Source organism: Onychostruthus taczanowskii, unplaced genomic scaffold, assembly GCF_017590055.1.
Source record: "Onychostruthus taczanowskii isolate IOZ18803 unplaced genomic scaffold, ASM1759005v1 scaffold83, whole genome shotgun sequence".
NCBI classification, from domain to species: Eukaryota; Metazoa; Chordata; class Aves; order Passeriformes; family Passeridae; genus Onychostruthus; species Onychostruthus taczanowskii.
The window spans coordinates 2,480,394-2,501,142 of NW_024506221.1; the positions used below are offsets into that span (position 1 = coordinate 2,480,394).

Consider the following 20,749-nt stretch of genomic DNA (forward strand, 5'->3'; position numbering starts at 1 on the left):
AAGACACTGGGAGATGCCCTGCCCAGCCTAGAAAAACCATTTCCCCATCATTAAGACATTGCTGTGAAGTGAGGGAAGACCAGTTTTGGGTCTCTGATCAGAAGTCAAGAAAATCAATACATCCTTTAACAGAGCAGCTTTACTTACTGAAGAATCTCTTCGTTTCTCCCTTTAGCTTTGAACGGACCTTCCCATGTAAGACAAACTTACTGGCCTGCAAGTATCTTGACATGGAACTGAAAAATGGAAAACTGAGTGCATTTAAAAAGAAAGTTCTTTTTGATGAATTGGCATTTTTCAGTAATTAATATGAAAGGAACTGGGAAGCCATAATTAGGTTTTATCAGAGATAAAATTACCAGGATCAGCAGCTGTATTGTGCCAGTGTTCCTGTCTTGTGTGTGCTGGTGCTGCTAGTACTAGCATAGCTGTTGGCACAACACCAAGCAGATGTAACAATTACACTGTTAATAAAACTTGCTTTCTTCTTCTTTTCATTGCAACTATTAAACAGTAGATACAAAGTTACATAATTTCAACCTAATTACACATTTTTCTATATTTCTTTTCTAAATTGCTACTTCAGTTTACTTCTTGAAATAACTGGATTTCCTGTGGGTGAGATGCTCACAGCTAAGCATGCCAATTTAGCTACAGGCATTGTGGGACACAGAATTTATCATTATGCAGTGTTTCTGTGCAGCAGGATCAGTGGGTTGACGTGAAGCCCGTGCCAGAGGAAACCACTGCTTCTGATAAACAAAATTAACACACATCCCTAAAAAACGTACATTGAAAAGGAGATAGGTGATTGACAAGTGTGTGTTTGGTGCCCAGGCCCAGATGTCCCCATCGTGGATCCTGGAGCTGCACAAAATGCTGCTCGTGAGTAGAGCTGAACTGAAGAAGTGACCCAGCAGAGATGAGCTGGTACTTTTTGCTTCCCTAGACTGCTTGTCTGGGGAATAACTCCTTTTGTCTCCTGCTCCTCCCCTCTAGGCACTTACTTTAATGTATATTTTTTCTTACTGGCTAAGTAAATTCAAAAAAGGGGAAGGAAAAAAAAAGAAAAAAAAAGAAACTCAAGTTTTTTAAAAGATAAGGAAAATTATTGTACAAGATGACAGAATAGGTATTAAATTTCACTTCAAAACTGACAACTCTAAGGAGACTATTACAGCATATCTGATATTTTTAAATAAGTTGTCATCTTTACAGTATCTTTCTCTATAAGAAAGAAAATCATCTTGCCTTAGACTTGAATACAGTTTCACCAAGAGTAGCACAGAGGAGAGATGTTTTTCTTCTCATGCCTTGGGGCTCTGATTGTTGTTTCATTAAATCAGAGTTCTGTCATTGCCTCTGTGAAGAGAGGAACTGATCCCGGTTTTCATGCTGCTTCACTCCCCTTTTTAAAGCAGTAAAAAGCAAATTTTTGGAAGATAAAGAACAGTCTAAGAAAACAAATCCTATTCAGAAATCTCCCTATAACTTAATTAATTTCTCAATTACACTAATTGAAAGAAACAATAATAAGAGATTGTGTATTTTGTGGCAATTGAAAGGAAATGTTTAATTACTGCTTGTAAGTAAAATGACAGTTTAAAGCATTCTTGTAAGCAACAGTACTCTTTGGGGGGTAATTAGTGAAAAATAGATGGTAAACAGATGATAGCTTTTAGGCTAAACAAATCACTTCAGTTCCATCTCATGATAAGGAATTATAAAAATGAACTTACCATTAACATGCCATTCAGTAGGAATACTTAAATTTTATTTTGATTCATGTTTAATTGTAAACTGTTTTTTCTTTATGTGCAAATATCTGTATGTTTAGTAAAGTAGCAGTAAAGGAAGCAGATTGTAGAAATATGAATAAATTCAGCTTTCAGTGACTGTGGGATGGACAGGTGAGCTTATTACTTTGCCACTACCAAAATAAGATAACCAAATCTTTGACTGCCGTGTGCAGTACTTGGTGTCTTTTCTGATCACAGACAGATCTCTGGTCATCTAAGAGCCATCTGGGCTTACTCATTTTTGAGTTATCATCACAGGTAATCATCCTGTGAGTTAAAATTAGTGCTAACTTTAGGTCTGACCAAGTATTTGGTTAGAGAGTGTTCTTTGGTGCCTTGGTGGTCAGGTAAAAAATTCAGCTGGCTTATGAATAGTCATTGTATGGCAGAGGACCATGCATAAACCAGAGGTGTCTATGAAATGGAAATAGCTTGTTTTTAAAGTGTGGTTGGGGAAACATGCAAGAGAGGGACAGAAATTGGAGTCTTGTCCCCATTTGAAGCATGGAGATATTTCAACATGCATTCCTAATAATACCAGTCAAAGAAAGGATGAAAAGGAGTATGGAAAGGATGAACTTTACAAACACCGGAATTTGAATAAGGACTTAGAGTAACCCTGGCAAAGGGCACAGCCATGTTTCCTGAATCCTGGTTGAATTTCGACGGGAGAGCAGAGCCCCTAGGGCCAAGTTCCTGAAAACTGGCTGAAGCCCTCTAACACATAGGAAGCAGTAGCCTAAAGTGAATATTTTTAATATTAGGGCAGAATGAACAAAGACACTCCTGTACAGGTGAAAAAACTGTTCTATGGAAGAGAATGAGCACTCCAAATAGGAAATGCATATTAGCAGCTACTGAAGATCATGCTTTTTAAATGGCAGGTGAAATTGAACAGACGTTGAGCTTGAACACTTTAGGAATATTTATCCAGAATTCCTTCTAGCTTGGGAAGGGGTTCTTGGCCTTTCTCTCTTTTCTGTCCCCCAGTAATCTAAAAATCATTCAGATTTTTACCCAAGGGCAGTAGGTCCTTGTGTTTACATAAAGTGAGGTCCTTGCAGTAACAAGGAATCCTCATTAGTGAGGCAGGATTCCCTTATGGTATAAGAGAGATGATCAGTGATTATGCTCTCCACTTTCTTCTGGCTGCTGGTAGCTGAGCTCCAGGGCTAGAGTCATCAGCACAGCTGATAGAGAGCAGCAGACCCAGTCTGTCACTGGTGGGTCTTTAGCTGCAAGTCAAGGCACACAAACTGGTTTGGACTTTGAGGCTGACAGTGACTGGAGTCAGATGACAAATGACAGGCTTATTAAATAGCATGGTTTGCAGTTTCAGACAGAGAGGAAGCATGTAACCATCCTGCAGTGGCTGCATGCCCTGCTCAGATTCCCATAGTCAAACACTGGCTGGAAATACAGGTGGCCCATCTTTTTTGAGCAGGAATATCAGTTTTACATCAATTACACCACTTTGTGTCAGGAGTAATGCTTGTAGCTGATGACATGTTAAGGAGTTAAAGAGAAAATTACAAGGTTCTCACAATAAATGTGACAAGAAAAATTGAAAATTTGTTAAGTAGCCATTAATAAATATTAGCTATACAATTCTCATTCCTTTCCCATTAATCTACAATTTAATGTCTTTTAAAACTATTTTAACATAGAACCCACTTATGATGTTACATTGGAAGTTCCTGCAGTTGGAGAAAATGATAGCCTAGTGTCTGTGATTGTCTAATATTATTCAAATTCTTCCTGGGAGAAGCCTCAGAGATTTTTTTTTTATAGCAATTATTTTTGCTTATACAGATTAGATTGTTTGTTTACCAAACTGAAGCAATATCATGTGATATTCAGACATCCAACTGCACACTCAGCTAGGGAATAGGCACTATTGAATACTGGGTTGAGATTTTAAAAGATTTAAGCAATCTAGTATCTAACTTTTCAAATGATTGAGTGAAAAAGAAAATTAATTCACTATATTTTATGAGAGAGAAAGATACCACAGAAAGAGGGATATGTGCCGTATGAAATGACACATTCTTTTTGGGAGTAATAATGTAACTTTTATGTACCACTTAAATAGCATTGCATAACAGATTAGAATTTAATTGAAGCCATTTATAAAGTGTTTTAGCAAAATAGCTGTTCTTAAAGTGCACATTTTGTTTCAAAATAGTATCTTTAAATGGAAATTATTTCATTCTGGGTTCTTTGTACAGTATTTTGCAAATTTTATTCCTGTATTCTTAATAAGTATATTTTGCTTAAAGATTGTTTTTAAAAAGTGATATTACTTCTTTTTCATAAGAAAAACTGTTCTCCTTTATAATTTTTCAGTAGTCACTCACTGCACTTGCAGTTATCCTTCTATGGAGAAAAAAATTTCAACAAATGAAATCTAGATAAAATACTTAAAAGTTAATTGCTTGTGAATTTTTGATCAGATGAAACGTGTTTATTTTAAAAATTTCTTCCCCAATGTAATTTGAGTGAAAAGTTAACACTCAGCTGAATGCCAAATGTAAGTGCAGTAGGCATCACTGTCAGTTGCAAACCAGAATATTTTTATATGCTTAATGTTTAACTAACAATTGAAGCTTCCTGAATAGTTATTCATTTGTGGTATTCCCTGATTGTTTGCTTTCCAAGTCCACCATGCATTTGAATAATTTTGAGAGAGAGGAAGAAAACCTCTCATGCCTTTAATATGACAAAGCTTCTCCCCTTCTGCAATTTGCAAATGTGTGATCATGGTTCAGTTCAGTCCCTGTCCATACAGCTCGTGCTGTCTCCAGGGATGAGCATCAGTGCTGCTTGAGAGGGAGCCAGATATTTTGCACTTTCCACAAAGCAAAATTTTCCGTGAAAACCGTTAGCTTTTTTACATTCCAAGAAAGTTATTTTTCCATGAAAAACAAACAAACAAACAAATAAATAGACTGCAACAAAACCCCAACATAATGTTATTTTACCTTACAACAGTTTGCCTTTTGTTCTGGGTATCTTCAATATTACACTGCATTTGGCTATACAGTTAATCCAAATGCCATGCTTCCTCTTCTGTATCATGGGATCCCCGTTGAACCGTCCCTCTTTTCCTCAAAATTCTCCTGGTACTTCCTGGAGAGAAATGAGGGGCCTAAAACTCCATGAACATGCAAATTGTTAAACTGAGTGTTTATATGCTTTGAAACAATTTCCTGGGCCTCTTCCCCCATCTTCCCCCCAGTCCTTCTGAAAATCAGAAAGATTTTCTTCCTTTTCTTCACTGGAAAGTAAATAAAAATCTGTAATCAGAAAATAAAAACTTGAGCTCAGCAGAGTGAAGGACACGAGGTGAGTCAAAGCTCCTCAGTTCCTTCAGTTTGTTTCAAGGCCTTACAGCACAATAGCAGAGAGAAAAAGGATGTCAATAATTTCTGAGGTGTAAAGCCAGTGAGCTGTCATAAGAATTAAAAAATACTGGAAGATAGTTTTTTAATGTTTTAAACTGTGTTTATAGAAATAAGCTAGCACTAAAAAACTATTTGAATGCTCTAAAAGTATTTGGATTGTCCATTTTATTCTATGCTTGCTTGAAAACCTATTAAGATCAGATGGTTTTTGAAATGCTTGGTAACTGTCAGTCACCTGAATCCTGGGTTTAATCAGATATAAAAACTTTATGTACATTTATGTATTAGGATGTACAGGATGTTTCTGGCATCTCTTCTATGTAGATATTTACCATGTAGATCATAACATGTCACCTACACAAAAGTGATTTTCTTTAGGTTGTATAGACCCCATTCTTCTCTCACAAGCAAATCTGGTGAAGGACAGCAATTTTATTTGGTATCACATGTGCTACTGCCAGTCCACACCCCAGTTTAGTTATTTTGGCCCAATTGCAAGTTTTTGAGATACCAAGCTGGAGTGAGAGGACATAATCTCAATCTTCCCCAAGGGAGTTTCAGGTTGGACTTCAGGAGAAATTTCTTCATAGAAGAGATGATTAAACATTGGAATGGGCTGGTGCCCAAGGAGGTGGTGGAGTCACTGTTTTTGGAGGTGTTTAAGGATGTGGATGGTCTTTTCCAACCTAATTGATTTGTGATTGTGTGGTAGAAAAATACCTAAAGGCATAATATTGCCATTAGGCTTGTGCTAAACAATGGTTTGGAAGGTATAAACGTTGGTTAGGGTTGTATAAATCTTCAGATGCTAATATTACACAAAGATCAAAATAGAATGAGCTGAGTTTTAAGAGGTGAAGTAATGGTAATAAGATGAAATTCAGAAACTCAAAATCTAGGGACTCAGGCACTAGTACAAGCTGCTGTGAGAAACTGGGAGATGAAGAGCCCAGCAACTGTAAGTGGCAAGGAGGAAATGAGAAATCTGAGTGCTGAAGCTGCTCATAAAATGGCTGCAAACAACATTTTCAATGTGTCTTGGTTTTGCAGTAGATGGGAAAGAAATCAGTCTGAACTACAAATTGGTGATACTTCCACTAAAATATTATGTACTATTCTAGTAATTGCAGTTGGATAAAAATGAACTCAGATAGAACGGATGAAGGTGAAGAGGGCCTGTTCTGAACAAAAATGCTGTGAACAAAAATGCTGTGATCTGAACAAAAAGCAGAATCAACTACCTGCATGCGGCTGGGAAGAGACACAATTCACTATAAACACTCCAGAGAGATATACCAAGAGACAGAATCTTTTGAAACTGCTAGATAATTTTGTACTAACATTAGTTGATTTAAACTGCATCTGGATATATTTAGACTAAAATTTAAAATAAGGTTCAGAAATATATATAAGACCACTGAGCTTCTTGAAACAGTATGTTTGTTACTTAGAAATGCTTTATCTTGATCAAATTCCCCCTCTTATCTTTCTACTCCTTTTCAGTGAGTTAAATCTTCTGCATATTTTAATGCTGTGTAGATTCTTCTTTCATATATGATATGCAAGTATTTTCAAACCATTTTAAGAGTACTGATGGATTTGTTGCATCTAAATTGTGTGACAGAACTTCCTTGATTCAGTAGAAGGATTTCACAATCCTTCTTCTTTTTGCTTTCAGTTTATAGGAATTTTTTCCCACATTTCTTTGAACTTTGTATTTTTAAAGATATAGCTTTGACTGGCTATAAATCTCAATAAAATGCTATTTATAGTTGCTTCATTTTTGGGGGGAAACTTTCTTAGAAGTGAGACTCTATTGCCAAGGACACAATTATTGTATGAAGTGCAAAAGACCTATTGTTCAAGCTGGACTTTCAACTGATGGTACATGGACTGAGGTTCTATGAAAAACTAGCTAGTTATGGAAGTTGTTGGGTGTTGGTATTTTTGAAAAATCTTTGGCACATGTGCTTGGAAAGTATTCAGGTAGTTTAGGTGGGACCAGTTCCAGGGACATGAAGGTAGTTTCATGTTTTTTAACTGATACTATTCATATCTTTCAAATATTTATGTCATTTATTGTATCAAGGACAGAATGCTGAGCTGTAAAGATTATCAGGACTCCAAGAAATTTTTCAGCTAAAAAGGTCAACTAGTTAGTTATGAAACTTCATGAAGAAAGGATCTGGTGGGCTCAACTTATATACTAAAATATCTTGTCAAAGATCAACATTCAGGTTTCTGTCCTACTGGTTTCACTGTGATTTTTTTCTGAATTGTGATTTAACATTATATTAATGTTAAAATAGTTTCCCTGCCTCAGTTGCAAATTGTTATGCACAGTACGTTCTTCCGCTCCTTTGCCTTTTTCCATACCTATTTTTTTAAGGATAACTGTACTTTTCTGAACCCATTCTGTTACGGACCCCATATAACTGATGTCATACTCTTCACCTTTTGTTGGAGGAACCCAGTAGCAGAATTTTGCTACATACAGAGAGCCCATGAATAAAATTATATCTGAAACAGCAAGATTCAGATATTACTGGGTGGTGTTTTGCATTAAAACATGTGGAATGTTACTTTGAAACTTTGAAATCCACATAGCTGTTACCTATTTCAGCAATTTTGTAGCATGCATGGGCATTTTCATTTCAGTGATGAATATAAAACCTATATTAATTGTTGAAATTTTGGCAGTGCAATATATAAATATATATTAATTATGCACATTAATATACATATTCATTTTAGGACAAACAATTCAATATTAATTAAAAAATATATAGTTGTTGAGTGGTCAGCAACACAGTACTTACTCCATTCAATAGCATTGGAAAGACCAAAAATACATATTTGTAACACTTATGGCACATCCCTTTAGATGTGCACACGTGGAGCCCCTTACTAAATAGTCCTTCCTGGAAAATCAAGTGCTACCTGCAGGAGCAAGGATGGAAAGGTAATTAGAAATTAAAAAGCAGGGGGTTAGCAGAGTCTTTTGTGTTTGAATGTAGTCTGGTGCTTCTCATATGACATACAAAAAAACAGAAATAGAAGGGAAAAAAAAAAAGGAAGTCAATCTTGAGGGGGTTTACTGTGGCTCTGGAAGTTTTTTTTTTCGCAAATGTAATAAATACCAGGGCTGTTCTTATGAATGTGGTATTAAGACATCTATTTTCTGAATAAACCAAAGCAAACAAGGAAAAAAATCCCCAAAATAGTAGCAAAAATCCCACCCCAAAACAAAAGAGCAAGCAAATCAAATTTTTAAGTCTAGAGGGGAAAAGATAGAGACTGCAGTGCAATGAGAAGAGTTATTAAAAATAATTTTTATCTCACATATAAAAATGCAGTTTCAAATGTGGATAGGTCAGGATTGGTTACAGCCATTTTAAATATGATTAAAAGATAATTTTTGAACAAAATTTAATTTTACTTACAATTTTGTCCACTTCAGATCTAAAGTTATACTTAGCAAAATCAAGAAGCTACTGAATTATAATATTTCTTAAGGGATTCAAAACACTAATGAAAATTTTAAAATCTTTTTTACATCTTTTATCTTTTCCAGAAAATATTTCCGTTCTCTTAAAGCTATTTGCTTTTTGTAATGCATAAAGACAGCCTCAGGAATAAAACAGAGTATAATTACTTTAAAGTGAAAAATACCTTTTTTCTAACCATTATTGATATGTGTAGTCTGATATTGATATCTGATATATGTATCCACAAAGAAAATACTCTTTATTGGGACAAATTTCTGGTTTATTAGATAAAATTAGAAGACCATATTAATCTTGCTGTCTTTGTGTCTTCATTTCAGGACTTTCTTTTGCAATTGGCATGTGACACACCACAGTGGCAACTAATCTGGAATACCCACAGTATTGCCAGTAACATGTAGCAGGCTGACAATATGAACTTTCTTTTCTGAGGAATTGAAAAAGTAATTATTTATTGTGCTGAGTTAATGAAAGATATCAGTTCCTGAACAAGAGGGCAAGTTAAAAGTTTTGAGGTAACACTACATGTGAACAGAATGTCAAGAAGGGAGCAGTACAAGACTGAATGGTACAGAAAATGAGCCAAAATCACACACTAAGAAATATTAGGAAAATATTGATGAAAAGGCTAATGATAATATGCTTCCCACTCAGAGGCTCAGATATTTAGATATGGAAAGGGACCTTGATATTATGTTGGATGGTTAAAAACTTCTGGGAATTGTGGAATGCTTTTCACTTCTTCATAGATTTTAAAAGAAAAGGATGGTAATATTCATCTGTGCCTGTTATTCTATATATTACTAATTTGGAAACACTTTGAGACGTGCCAGTGATAAGCAGTACATTCCTACTAGGTTTTTTTGGTTTTTTTTCCCTAAAAGTCTCATGTGTAAGCATAAATCTTGTTAAAGAAAATAGCATGCTAGTGCAGGAGAGAGCCCCCATTCAGATAACAGCACTAATGAAAGGCAACAGTGGAAATTGCTGCCCAAGCAATTTCCTTGCAGTTTGAATTTTCTCTATTTCAAGGTCATTCTGGTATAAAAATCTTCTGCAGCTTGCTGGCAATATACATCAGAATGAATGTATTTCTTTTATTAGCAAGGATTATTAGCTATTAGTGTTACTTAAGCACATTTGTGTGTGAATAAGATTGTGTAGAGGGAGCAGCCTCTGTCCTAGTGGCCATAGTGATGATGTCTGATTCTAACCCACAATGTATGGATAAATTTATTCATATCAGATCAGAAACCCATGTCAAGCATGCAAATTTGAATCACACATCTAAAGGATGTGGGTGAAGAATTGTTACTGCAGAGGGGCAAAATGGCTGTGCTGGGGTTAAATCACTATAATATATTCAATGTTAAATAGTCCCATGCAAAATTACTTTCCTCGTATTTTTAGAATGTATGTTGTACACATGGCCTCATCTAATCTTTTGCCACTTTGCAAAGCAAAAGCTAATTTCAATTCCAGAAGACAGAACAGTCTTCAATTATATAAGTTAAAGAATAGGTGCTGCAGTTCACAAAGAGGGCATCTACATTATACATTTGCTTAATTGTTCTACAGAGGTGCCAATCCTAATTAGGACTTCATTGGCTTTTTCATTGGAAACAGTTTAGATTCCCTAATTAAGCATGAAATAACTGATAAAAATAAATTAAGACTGTTTACATCTGTGAATCAAGTTTCTGCCAAGTTTTAACTCACTTTTCAGCCTGAGAAGGGATTTATCCTTCTCTGCCTCAGTGCCTTATCGTTTTCAGCTGAGACAAGGATGTGGGACTCTGAGGGGCAAAAATCTTGTCCTGGAGAATTTGTCCATTTGCACTTTAGACAATTTGGAGAACTTGTCCATTTTGTGGGTCTTAGATTATTATGTAGTTTAGTACACTACAACTATGAGTGTGTTGATTTGGGACTTCATTTTCTGAAAACTATGCTATCCAAAAATGCTTCTGAAAAGGGGAAGAAATAAAAGAAAAGGCAAGTCCCAGAATATAGGACAGAGGACTAGTAAAAACAAAGAAACCAAATGTACAGGGTAAATGAAGAGAGATCTCTTTGGTCTCCTGGACCCTAGTATCTTTTTCTTCCCTCTTCCCTTTCTGTATCCTGATCCCACACCTATTTTTCTAGTTTACCTCTCTTCTCTTCATCCCTCCTGAGGAATGTTTTCTATTTCACTCTCTCCACAGGTTTTAACTTCATAAGAATACACACATTAATATGTTGCTTAGCAATGCATCATAGCCAGTTTATAAAATTTCACAACTTCAGCTCTCCCTGAATGCAGTGCTACAGACTAAACACTGTGTACAGCTTTCCTGTCTACTGCATGAGCTAAAAATTGTGTTGGTGTATTTTTGCAGCTCCTGTACAGCTGGGAAGTTAGGAAACATATGAGAAGTATGAGGGTTTTCTCCTATAACTTACATTTCATGTGGATATTAGCATTGCTGCTAAAGGTAGTCTCTGTAATTTACAGATACGCTGTCATGTGAGTAATATTACATTAATTAATATTTGTGTGAGGGTTTTCTGATATGTGAAAAAAAATGTTACCTTTATAATTAATATATGTAGAGCTTAAGTGGATGCATGAATGAATTTGTATTTTGTAGGTACTTTTAGATAGCAAAAATTTAAGGATTTTTTCTAATTCTTCCTTTTTTTTTATCCTGACAGTACAAACAAGTGGAACAGTACATGTCGTTCCACAAGTTACCTGCCGAAATGCGCCAGAAGATCCATGATTACTATGAGCATCGCTACCAAGGCAAGATCTTTGATGAAGAAAATATTTTGAATGAGCTCAATGATCCTCTCAGGGAGGTAAGATTAAAGTATTTTAATAGCTCTTCATGCTAGGAAAAAATTTCTTTGCTGTTTCTGTGTTGAAATGCTCTTTACCTTCTATAGCATTTAATCTTCTTTACCATAGTCAATGGATGACCAGGATAATTAAATTTATAGTAGGTTGACACAAAGAAATAATATCTACACTCTATTCAGGACCAGTCTGTCAATCACTGCCACACAAGGATGTCAAAGGATAAAATCCTGCCAAACAGTAAAACCACACCCTTATTGTTGACTGAAATTCATGTTTTTCTGCCTCATTTTAAAACAGAGATCATCTGGACTAAAATGATCTTGGGTGAAATTCTTTTTCTACCATCCCTACTTGTTAGCCATACAATTACAGTTGTAAATACAGTTAAAACCACTGAAAGCCATCACAAAGGCAGAGCTGCTTAGTTTCATCTAAAGTAGCTTCGTTGGTAAAGGTGGTCTTCACTTGAGATGAGAAAGATGGAATACAATATATAAAACCCATTTAAAAAATCTCTTTTGTTGAAACTGTAGTCTGTATTCCAGTTTTAAGGGTTATGCTTTGCTGTGTGAGGTGATGTGATGTGCAGAAGCAGTTGGAATTTTCATTGCTGGTACCTTGCTGGACAAGGTATCATCTTGCAGTAGCAGAAGTAGCTGCTTAATGGGAATATAAATCAGATGGTCTTCTGTTGGGCTGTGCTCATGCCTGACCTGTTCAAGGATGTTGGCTGATATCCTCTATTGAAAGAAGAGAAAAAAACCCCAGAGAAGAGACAAGTTGAAAAACTCAGAGGGAAGAGAGCATAAACAGGGAAAAGAGAAAAGAAAAAAGAAAAGTAAGGGTGGAACAGTCTAGTATGTGACGAGACCTGTGTAATTTTCAGTGCTACCAAGTAACACCTTCTAATATCCTCTGCTTTTGGAGGAGTGGTGCTGATTATGTGTCCATACATCTGTATATATATGGCTGCGTATAATATATATATAACATCCAACATAGCACAGCATGACATCTGCACTTTTAGAAAGGTAGATAGATAGATAGATAGATAGATAGATAGATAGATAAGGTTGGTCAGGGTTTTTTTCAAGTTTTGAGGTATAAAGAGAGAATAGAGGTCTGTGGTGGGTTTTCTGTACTACTGAATCCTGCACTTTGCTGGGATAGAGAAAACATGTCATGCAATCCATTGCCAAAATCAATCAAGTTCCATATTTAAAATAGTCATAAAGAAACAAAGCCTTGCCAAGTCACAGTCTGCATCTCTGTTGTGAAAGTGTCATAGTAGCGTCCCTCCTACAAACTGCCAAGTGGTTATGGTGAGTGCTGCCCAAAATTGTTGTGTTTTGCTAGATACCTAAAGTCAAAATCAGGCCAAAGCATGATTGTTCTAACAATTTAATAACCCTTGACTAAGTTCCAGATCCTTGACCTACTTAATTCCCTCACATAGGTGTAGTCATATTTTGAGTTTGTGTTTTGGAATGCAGGTAGAGGGCCCTGGCTTCTGCATTGCCACTGCCTGTTTACACTGTGGTTCCCCTCAGCAGCTTTTGAAATGCCAAGAGGAGAACATACTGCAAGAATCTGCCTTGTGGGTCAGGAAAAGTGTGGGAACTATCCCTAGACCACAGTGAGAGTAAAAACATGAATCTTGGCCAGTATGGAGCTTGTGTTTTGTTAAGAGAACAGAACCATGTACAAACACTGACAGCAGAAACAATTTCATCTTTTTCCACTTCTAAGGAAAGCATTTCTCCAAAAGTAAAGCCTGATTCCCTTCCATTGCAAAATACTATTTTACTACCAGCAATTTGCAATTGCGGCACCCTGATTACTTGTGTTTTCAGCTTTTCCTGCCTCCCTTTTGGTTTCCTTCCTTCCACCCTCCCTCCCATAGCCCTGTCCCCTTCCCCCTCTTTTTTCCTAACAGCTTAGAAGCAGAAAGGCAAATTTGGTCAACCATAACAAACAAAAAGCACTTCTGGTGAGAGATCAAGCATGTAAAATTTCAAAAATTAATGAGCCCCTAAAAACATGAAAGAATAATAGAATTTCATGGGAGGAATGGTTATGGTTATGCTGTACTTAACAGGTCTTCTTTGTTCTCTCTATTATATAACAAAAAATTAGCTACAATCAGGTTTCACATTGCCCTGCTGACAACACAGTAGAGTTCCAGAGAAAGGTCAAAAAAAGAAAGAGAAAAAATAATAACTGGCCACTGGCAGTGCCAGAACAGGTTTCTCAATGAATCTCTCAAAATTTTCATGTCAGCTTATCAACTGTGGCCTGAAAACATCACTTAGTTATTTTGCTTAGTTAATAGTTTCAAATTCTGTTTTAGCTACCACTTCAGTATGTGCAGCTTAGTAGTACAGGTGGTGTTTTTTTGATGCAAACAATGGATAATAAATTGGAGGCTTTTAAAGGTGGAACACAGTTGTTCATATATTGGATGGGCTTTACCACCTTACATGCCATTAACTGCACAAAGCTATAATAGGTAATACCACAAATACCCTGTCTGCATCACTGAAAACAAAATATTTAGTGCATTTCTTGAGTTTTTAATTAAACCTATATTTGATTGTACTTGGAATTTGGAGTAAACATTCAGAGTCTCCATAGGACATACTTTGGTTGATGAAAGTAGCTTCTGATGAAGATATTAATGTGAAACCATTATTTCCTCACTTGCAGTAAGCAGAACAAAAGAAACTATACTAACAGCTGAGTAATTATAACATCGTAAAATATTAAGAAAAAATTGCAGGGTTTTCACTATTTCTTGTTCTCTACCATTCAAATTTACTGTATGGGCTAAAATTTTCCACAGCTATGCTTTCTTTAAGAGTGATGACCTTCTTTTTGGTTCACGTTTTAAAATTTTGGGGTTTTTTTAGCAAGAAAGTAATTATGCATGATATAAATATTATCATTCAACCATTAAAAATAACTAAAGTACATAGAATCAGCAGCAAAATTCTGGTGTAAAAATAATTCTTACATGATAAATGCTAGCAATAAAGCTGTAGAACCATAGAATCATAGAATATGCTGAGTTGGAAGGGACCCATCAGGGGCGTCAAGTCCAACCCTGGCCGTGCACATCACCACCCCCAGGAGTCACACCCTGTGCCTGAGTTGTTCAAACACTCCTTGAGCTCTGTCAGGCTGGTGCTGTGACCACTGCCCTGGGGAGCTGTTCCAGTGCCCAAACACCCTCTGGGTGAAAAATCTTTTTTAGGAGCCAACCTCTTTGTAACCCTCCCCTGACTCAGCTTCAGGCCTTTCCCTCGGGTCCTGTCGCTGGTCACCACAGAGCAGAGATCAGTGCCTGCCCCTCCTCTTCCCCTCAGAAGGAACTTGTGAGCACAATGGGGTCTCCCCCAGGCTGAACAGACCAGGTGACCTCAACTACTCCTATTCAGCTTCACCTCAAGGCCCTTCGTCCTTATTACCCTCCTCGAATAGTTCAATGTCAATTTATGCTCTAGCACCCAAAATGGCACACAGGACTCCGGTGAGGTCACACCAGTGCAGAGCAGGACAATCATCTGCAATTGATAACAGAGTTAAGATTTTATTTGTAAAAGAGGATGGATGTTCATTTTATTGAGCTTCTGAACATTATGTATGGAACATTCACAGTAGATTGGATGATTAAAATAATGAAAATCTGAGAAAAGATTTGATACATGTGTGTGACTGCTTAGCTTGGTTGGATAATAGAAATAGAGTCATGCTTATTGTGGGGAATTAACTAAGGCTTCATTAAAAAAAAAAAAGGGGAAAGGGAATCCTGAACCTTTTTAAACTGTACAATGCTCTAAGTGCTTCAAAGCTGAGTAATGCAACTGGTGGCTGACCTGTATCCTTCCAGGATAATCTAGTATTAACAGAGATTGCATTTGATGACTGGGAACTAAGTCTACATTTATGAGACTGAAAAGTTCCATATTCTCCCCTCTTTAGTTAATTGCACAATTTGGGTGTATTAATCCACTAGTATTGCAATTAACTGGATACTCTCAGCTCTACTCACTCAAACTGAATTAGCCATAAACTGCAATATGTTATGTCCTTGTAAGAATACATGCTCTCTGACAAAATTAAAGGATAAGGGTTTCTTTTCGTTAAATTCAGAAATTTCACATGAATGCAAAGCATATCCCCTTTTCCATAGACAGACTTATCTGATAATAAGTGTCCAGTCTTCTCTTGAGATTATCTCTGGATAATCAAGAGACTCCTGGCAGTTACAATTTTGGTAGACATGAAAGATTTTAAATTACTTCTTAGATGCCATGCAGTGTTGGATTCATCCAACCTGTCTGTCTCTCCACAGAAGTTCTGCAACAAGTCTAAGATAATCATCAGGCTCCCTCTGCACACACCACCCACATGCACATGCTCTCACGGTAAAGAAAACATAGCTGCCTAGCTTAGAAAAAAGACTGCATTTTCTAACAGCAGTTGACATGTGAAATAAATTCTGTCTTTAATAGCATTTGCAATTAACTGTCGCTCTCCCTCATTTCTTGAGGTAGTGATTAGACACAGTTAGCATGTTGTCCTTATATAAATGTCATCTCTAGCTCTTCAACAGGCAGAGCTATTAAACTTCACATTTTTTAACGTGTCATTCTTACCATCTACAAAGCTTGAATATCCTTTGGCCTCAGGAGGCCTTAATCCCAAAAGTGGTCTTTGTAACTGTCATGGCATGAAATGGAGACTGTCCAGACAAGAAGCTGAAAAAAAACCAAATGCACCTAAGAGAAATATATTCCAAAAGAACACCTGAATTATAAAAGCTGAAATACATATACATTGCTAGTTCCGTGTTGTAACTGAGTATAAGTCAAAGTGACTCAGCTCTGGCCTTTGTTTAAGCCATCAGTCCCGCCAGCAGTGGCTGTGGGTGCATGACCATGAAAGAAGAACAGGGAAAGTAAGGTGTGTCCTTAATGACTCTCCTAGACTCTCAGTATTTTCAGGTCGAGGGATACTCTGAGACTGATGTGATTTGAGTACTGGATAATCTTTAATACTCATCTCTTCACACTACTTATTTGCATTCTTTATTCTAAGTACTCTCTGCAACTACACCATCCTTTGTCAAAGAGCACAGACCTGACCTCTCCTGCATGAGAAACCACCACCTTCTTTTGGGATTGAAAAGAGCTCCAAGTGTTTTTTAGTTTTGATAGACATTAATTCTTGCAGCAAAAATTACATAGTACAGTCAGTTTTTACTGACTCTTTGCATGCCATTTACGATTATTTTTTTATCCTAACTTACAGGATAACATCCTTAAACTGTATTTTTCTGATGTTAATTGTTTCTTGCATGGAAGCTAGATCATTCTTCTTGCCATTTTCATTATTTTTTCCTTGGGTCTACTATAGCCTTTTAGAGGTGGAAGCACCAGGTCTGCAGCAAGAATACTGGTGCTGTAATAACGCAAGTAATTCCTAACGTTGGTTTGCTTTTTAATCATTGCCAAGCATTGAGTTTACTTTTTCTTTTAAATTGTAATGGTAAAAACTAACTCTGAGTGGTAATGAATACATTATTTCATGCATTTATTTAGGTATATCACTTAATATTGCTCCCCACCAGTGACTTCCAACCAGACCATAAGAAGCTTCTTGTAGTTTCTTTTTAACAAGCTTCCCCACCTTTACATGGTGCTATTTCTGGAACTGAGCAGACCTTTGTGAAGTCCTTGACCTTTGTTGTTCCCGCAGGGATAGTGAATGTAGTACATTGTGGTACCTCTGACAGCCTAATGAGTCAGGTGTAAGGTTCCGAGAAACATCTCAGTGCTGCATTAGGAGTGGCATTTTGTGACAGTTCTTGTAAGAAAAGTACTCTCACAATAAAGTGAAGGAAACCTTCCATTGCTGGATTTATAATTTATATTGTATCTGAGTGAAAATTGGACCCAAACCAGATGATTTGGTACTTGTAAACAAATTAGGTATTTTTGTAGAGAAATATTTTGTGTGTTTAAAGTCAGTTTTAAAATTAGCAATTTGGTAACCTTGGTGTTCTTTCTTAATTGTTGACCTTCTCCTTTTCCCTATTAAAATTTAGCTATTTTTAATATTATTATTTATATATATTATAAATATATATCAAAATATATTATATATATATTTTAATATTACTATTTAATAATATTATATTTAATGTCTTTATTTTTATTTAGTAATTATGTTTAGAAATCACTAAGCAATGTAGTCTTATTTAGACTATACTATAATGCACAAGAGATGAAGCATCTCCAGAGTAATAATATAAGGCCAAAATGGGGTGTGATTAGATTACAGAATGCTTTGATGCTTTTTAATAGTGTAGTCATTATGATTAAGGGGTATGGACTTGCAAATATTAAAATAATGGTAGAAAATTTTTTTTTATTAAAACACAATAATGTATCATAGAAATGTTTGAATTTGGAGATTTTGATTCCATTACAGCTTATGTCCACAAATTTATCTCATAAAAGACAGGTAACTAGTTCACTGCAATCCGCTGTATTTTTCTGCATTTTAATAGGCAGTGACCCTTAGTATGAAGCTTAAAGAGAGGAACTAAGAAAATGTATCTTTATTATAGATGTAGTCACATTGGAAGACACTTAAATATCTCCTTATCTTTAAGTAGGGAATTAAAGAGGGGTGGTTTTTTTTGTTTGTTTGTTTGTTTGTTAGTTTGTTTGTTTTTCTCAGAGATAAGGTATAACTGTAGTTCATATTCTGGAGTACTGAATCGTGAGTGAATTATGCAGCATGTCAGCCTTGCAGAATAAATGCTCATATACCACAGCATGATTTATGTGGCTAATGCTGAAAAAGAAAATGAGTGGTTTTCAAATATGTGTAAATTATGTCTAAATTGCAGTCCAAGTATACAAGGCTGAAAGAAAAGTTCTTAGATGGAACTATAATGAAGTTTTTACAATTGGAAATAGTAGCAAATGGCCATTTTAATGTGGAAATGGGCAGACAATCACCACGTGATTGAATTATTGTATTTTAAGATGATTTTCCTCAGCAGGTGTTACATGGTAACAAATGGTGTGCACATTCAAGGCTGTTTCCCAGGGACCTAAGACAATGTGGTTTGATTTGCTGAGCTCTGGGGAGTGTTTGCCCTTTGATGTATGCACATTCACAGTGTACATGCTGCGGTGAAATTGTCAACCACTTCCACTGCTGTTCCCCATGTTCAGGAAACTTTGATCACAGTCCTATCTGTGTTTGACATGCTTTATTAGCAAATCCATCCTGAGCTGAGACATTCTTTGACAAGTCCCAGATCTAACTGCTTCCAATAGTACACATAATACTACCCTGGTACTTCTCAGTCGTTTTGATTTTTAATAGTCATATGATTTTGAATAGGCACCTACAAGACTCCTTTGTTGTAATTGTTTAATAAATTGTTTAATAAATATTTCAGACATGACAGTTCTTTCATGAGCTCTGCAAATATACTAATCCAAATAAATGCCCAATTCTTAGTGCAGCAATTTTCTTTCACATAAAGCAAGACAAATTGTTTGATAAAAGTTCCAAACTATTTAGATGCAAACCGAGTACTGTGAGAGAAAAGTAAATCCAGTCTGTGTGTGCTTCTGTTGGAAGTGCTGTTCAGGCATCTGAAGAGCAGAATCAGAAAGGTTTCTTTGTGGGCACCAGGTCCAGTGCAATGACTAAATTTACCCACTGCCTTATTCTGCCCAAGATTGTGCTTCCAAGTGTCTGTCATGTCTCAGTTTTTAACAGACCAAAGAATTGTTCAGCTGCTTGATACCAAGGTGGTGCTTGGGGCAGTGGATGGAAAGAGTCAAGCACTTTTTTTAATCTCCTTGTAGTTTCTGGTGAAAGCCAAGACAAGTTGCTATAAATTGGTGCGTACCACAACATATTCATTTCCATCAGATCTGAATATGCTATTGCAATTAGAGATAGCATTGCTGATTTTTAGGAGGTTCCAGAATAGTAATAGTAACATACTTCAGATAACTCCTGAGTTAGGTCGTCTGATGTGAACACATTCTCTTAATACTAAGCTTGCTCTGGCTTGACAGGTAGGTCCTTTTTGGTAGGATGTTGAAAATATTGGTTTATTTAGCTAAAACCAAACAATCTTTTCTCTAATCCCTGAATTGTGACTATGAATCTATTACAGAAAACAGCAGAATTTAAAACATGTTCCTCTGAACTCTTTAGAGAATAACTGAGAATAAATGAAAAATAAGTAAATTAAAATTCTTGATGCAGAGCTGGAAATGACATTGTTTCTCTTAAGTCAAGATTAGGAGATCTGGCACCCTGGTACTCCAGGGTTCTCCATTTCTTCTTTATCGACTTCTGCAATAAAAAGTCATGTCATCATGTCATAATGAAAACAATGGAAAGGGGACGGGGGAAAGCAGAGGGCAGGATGCAGCTGGGACTCCAGTAGAAAACATATTTCAAACAAGACAGGGATGCACAGTACAGACATACCCACATACATCCCTTTCCTGTAAATCTCATTAATGGAAGTGGGTGAAAGTGAACATCTTTTCCTTGAGTTTCCATTGTGGAATTTAAATTCAGAAAGGAGGCTAAAGGCTTTTGAAGCACATTTGTTTGGAACCAGCAAAAATGCTGTGGGGGGCATTAAATACAAAAGGTTCTGTGTTGAGGGGGCACCCTTTTAATGTGCCGCTGTCCATGAAAGTCACCGCAAACAAAGATCAGAGTTGTGACTCACCTCCAGCAAGAGGAAATAAATATGCCATGAACTGTTTGATGCAGAAGCAAATGCATGTGCCTATTTTTATGCACTCAGTGGCACATTATGGTAGTAACAGCATACAGAAGGGTACACAGCACTTCCCATGCATAAATCTGTAGTTGCCTTTTAAAAGCATGTGATCTCAAAGGCAAAGACAAGGGGAGTGAAAAACAACAGAGCGCCAGATCTGTTCTGAAGGCACACTTATGAACTTAATTTCCTGTTGATACACCAATGATTTAGGAAGGTTAACCTAGTTAAAGCTGTGGGAGATAATCCAACTTAAATTTTGCACCTCAAGGTCATGCTAAATCATTGTTTTACCTCCGTCCTAGTGCTACATGAGCAAAAAAGTTGTACATTACTTTGAAACCTGCATAAAACTCTGC

The 20,749-nt window shown here is 36.4% G+C and overlaps 1 protein-coding gene across 1 annotated transcript in view; it reads left to right on the forward strand.

Annotated features, from left to right (window-relative positions):
- Window positions 1-20,749, forward strand: part of HCN1 (hyperpolarization activated cyclic nucleotide gated potassium channel 1) — a 191,729-nt gene that overhangs the window by 139,311 nt on the left and 31,669 nt on the right. The window contains exon 5 of the mRNA XM_041424593.1: window positions 11,407-11,553. Within this exon, the coding sequence (XP_041280527.1) occupies window positions 11,407-11,553 (147 nt within the window). The remainder of the gene's footprint in view (window positions 1-11,406; window positions 11,554-20,749) is intronic.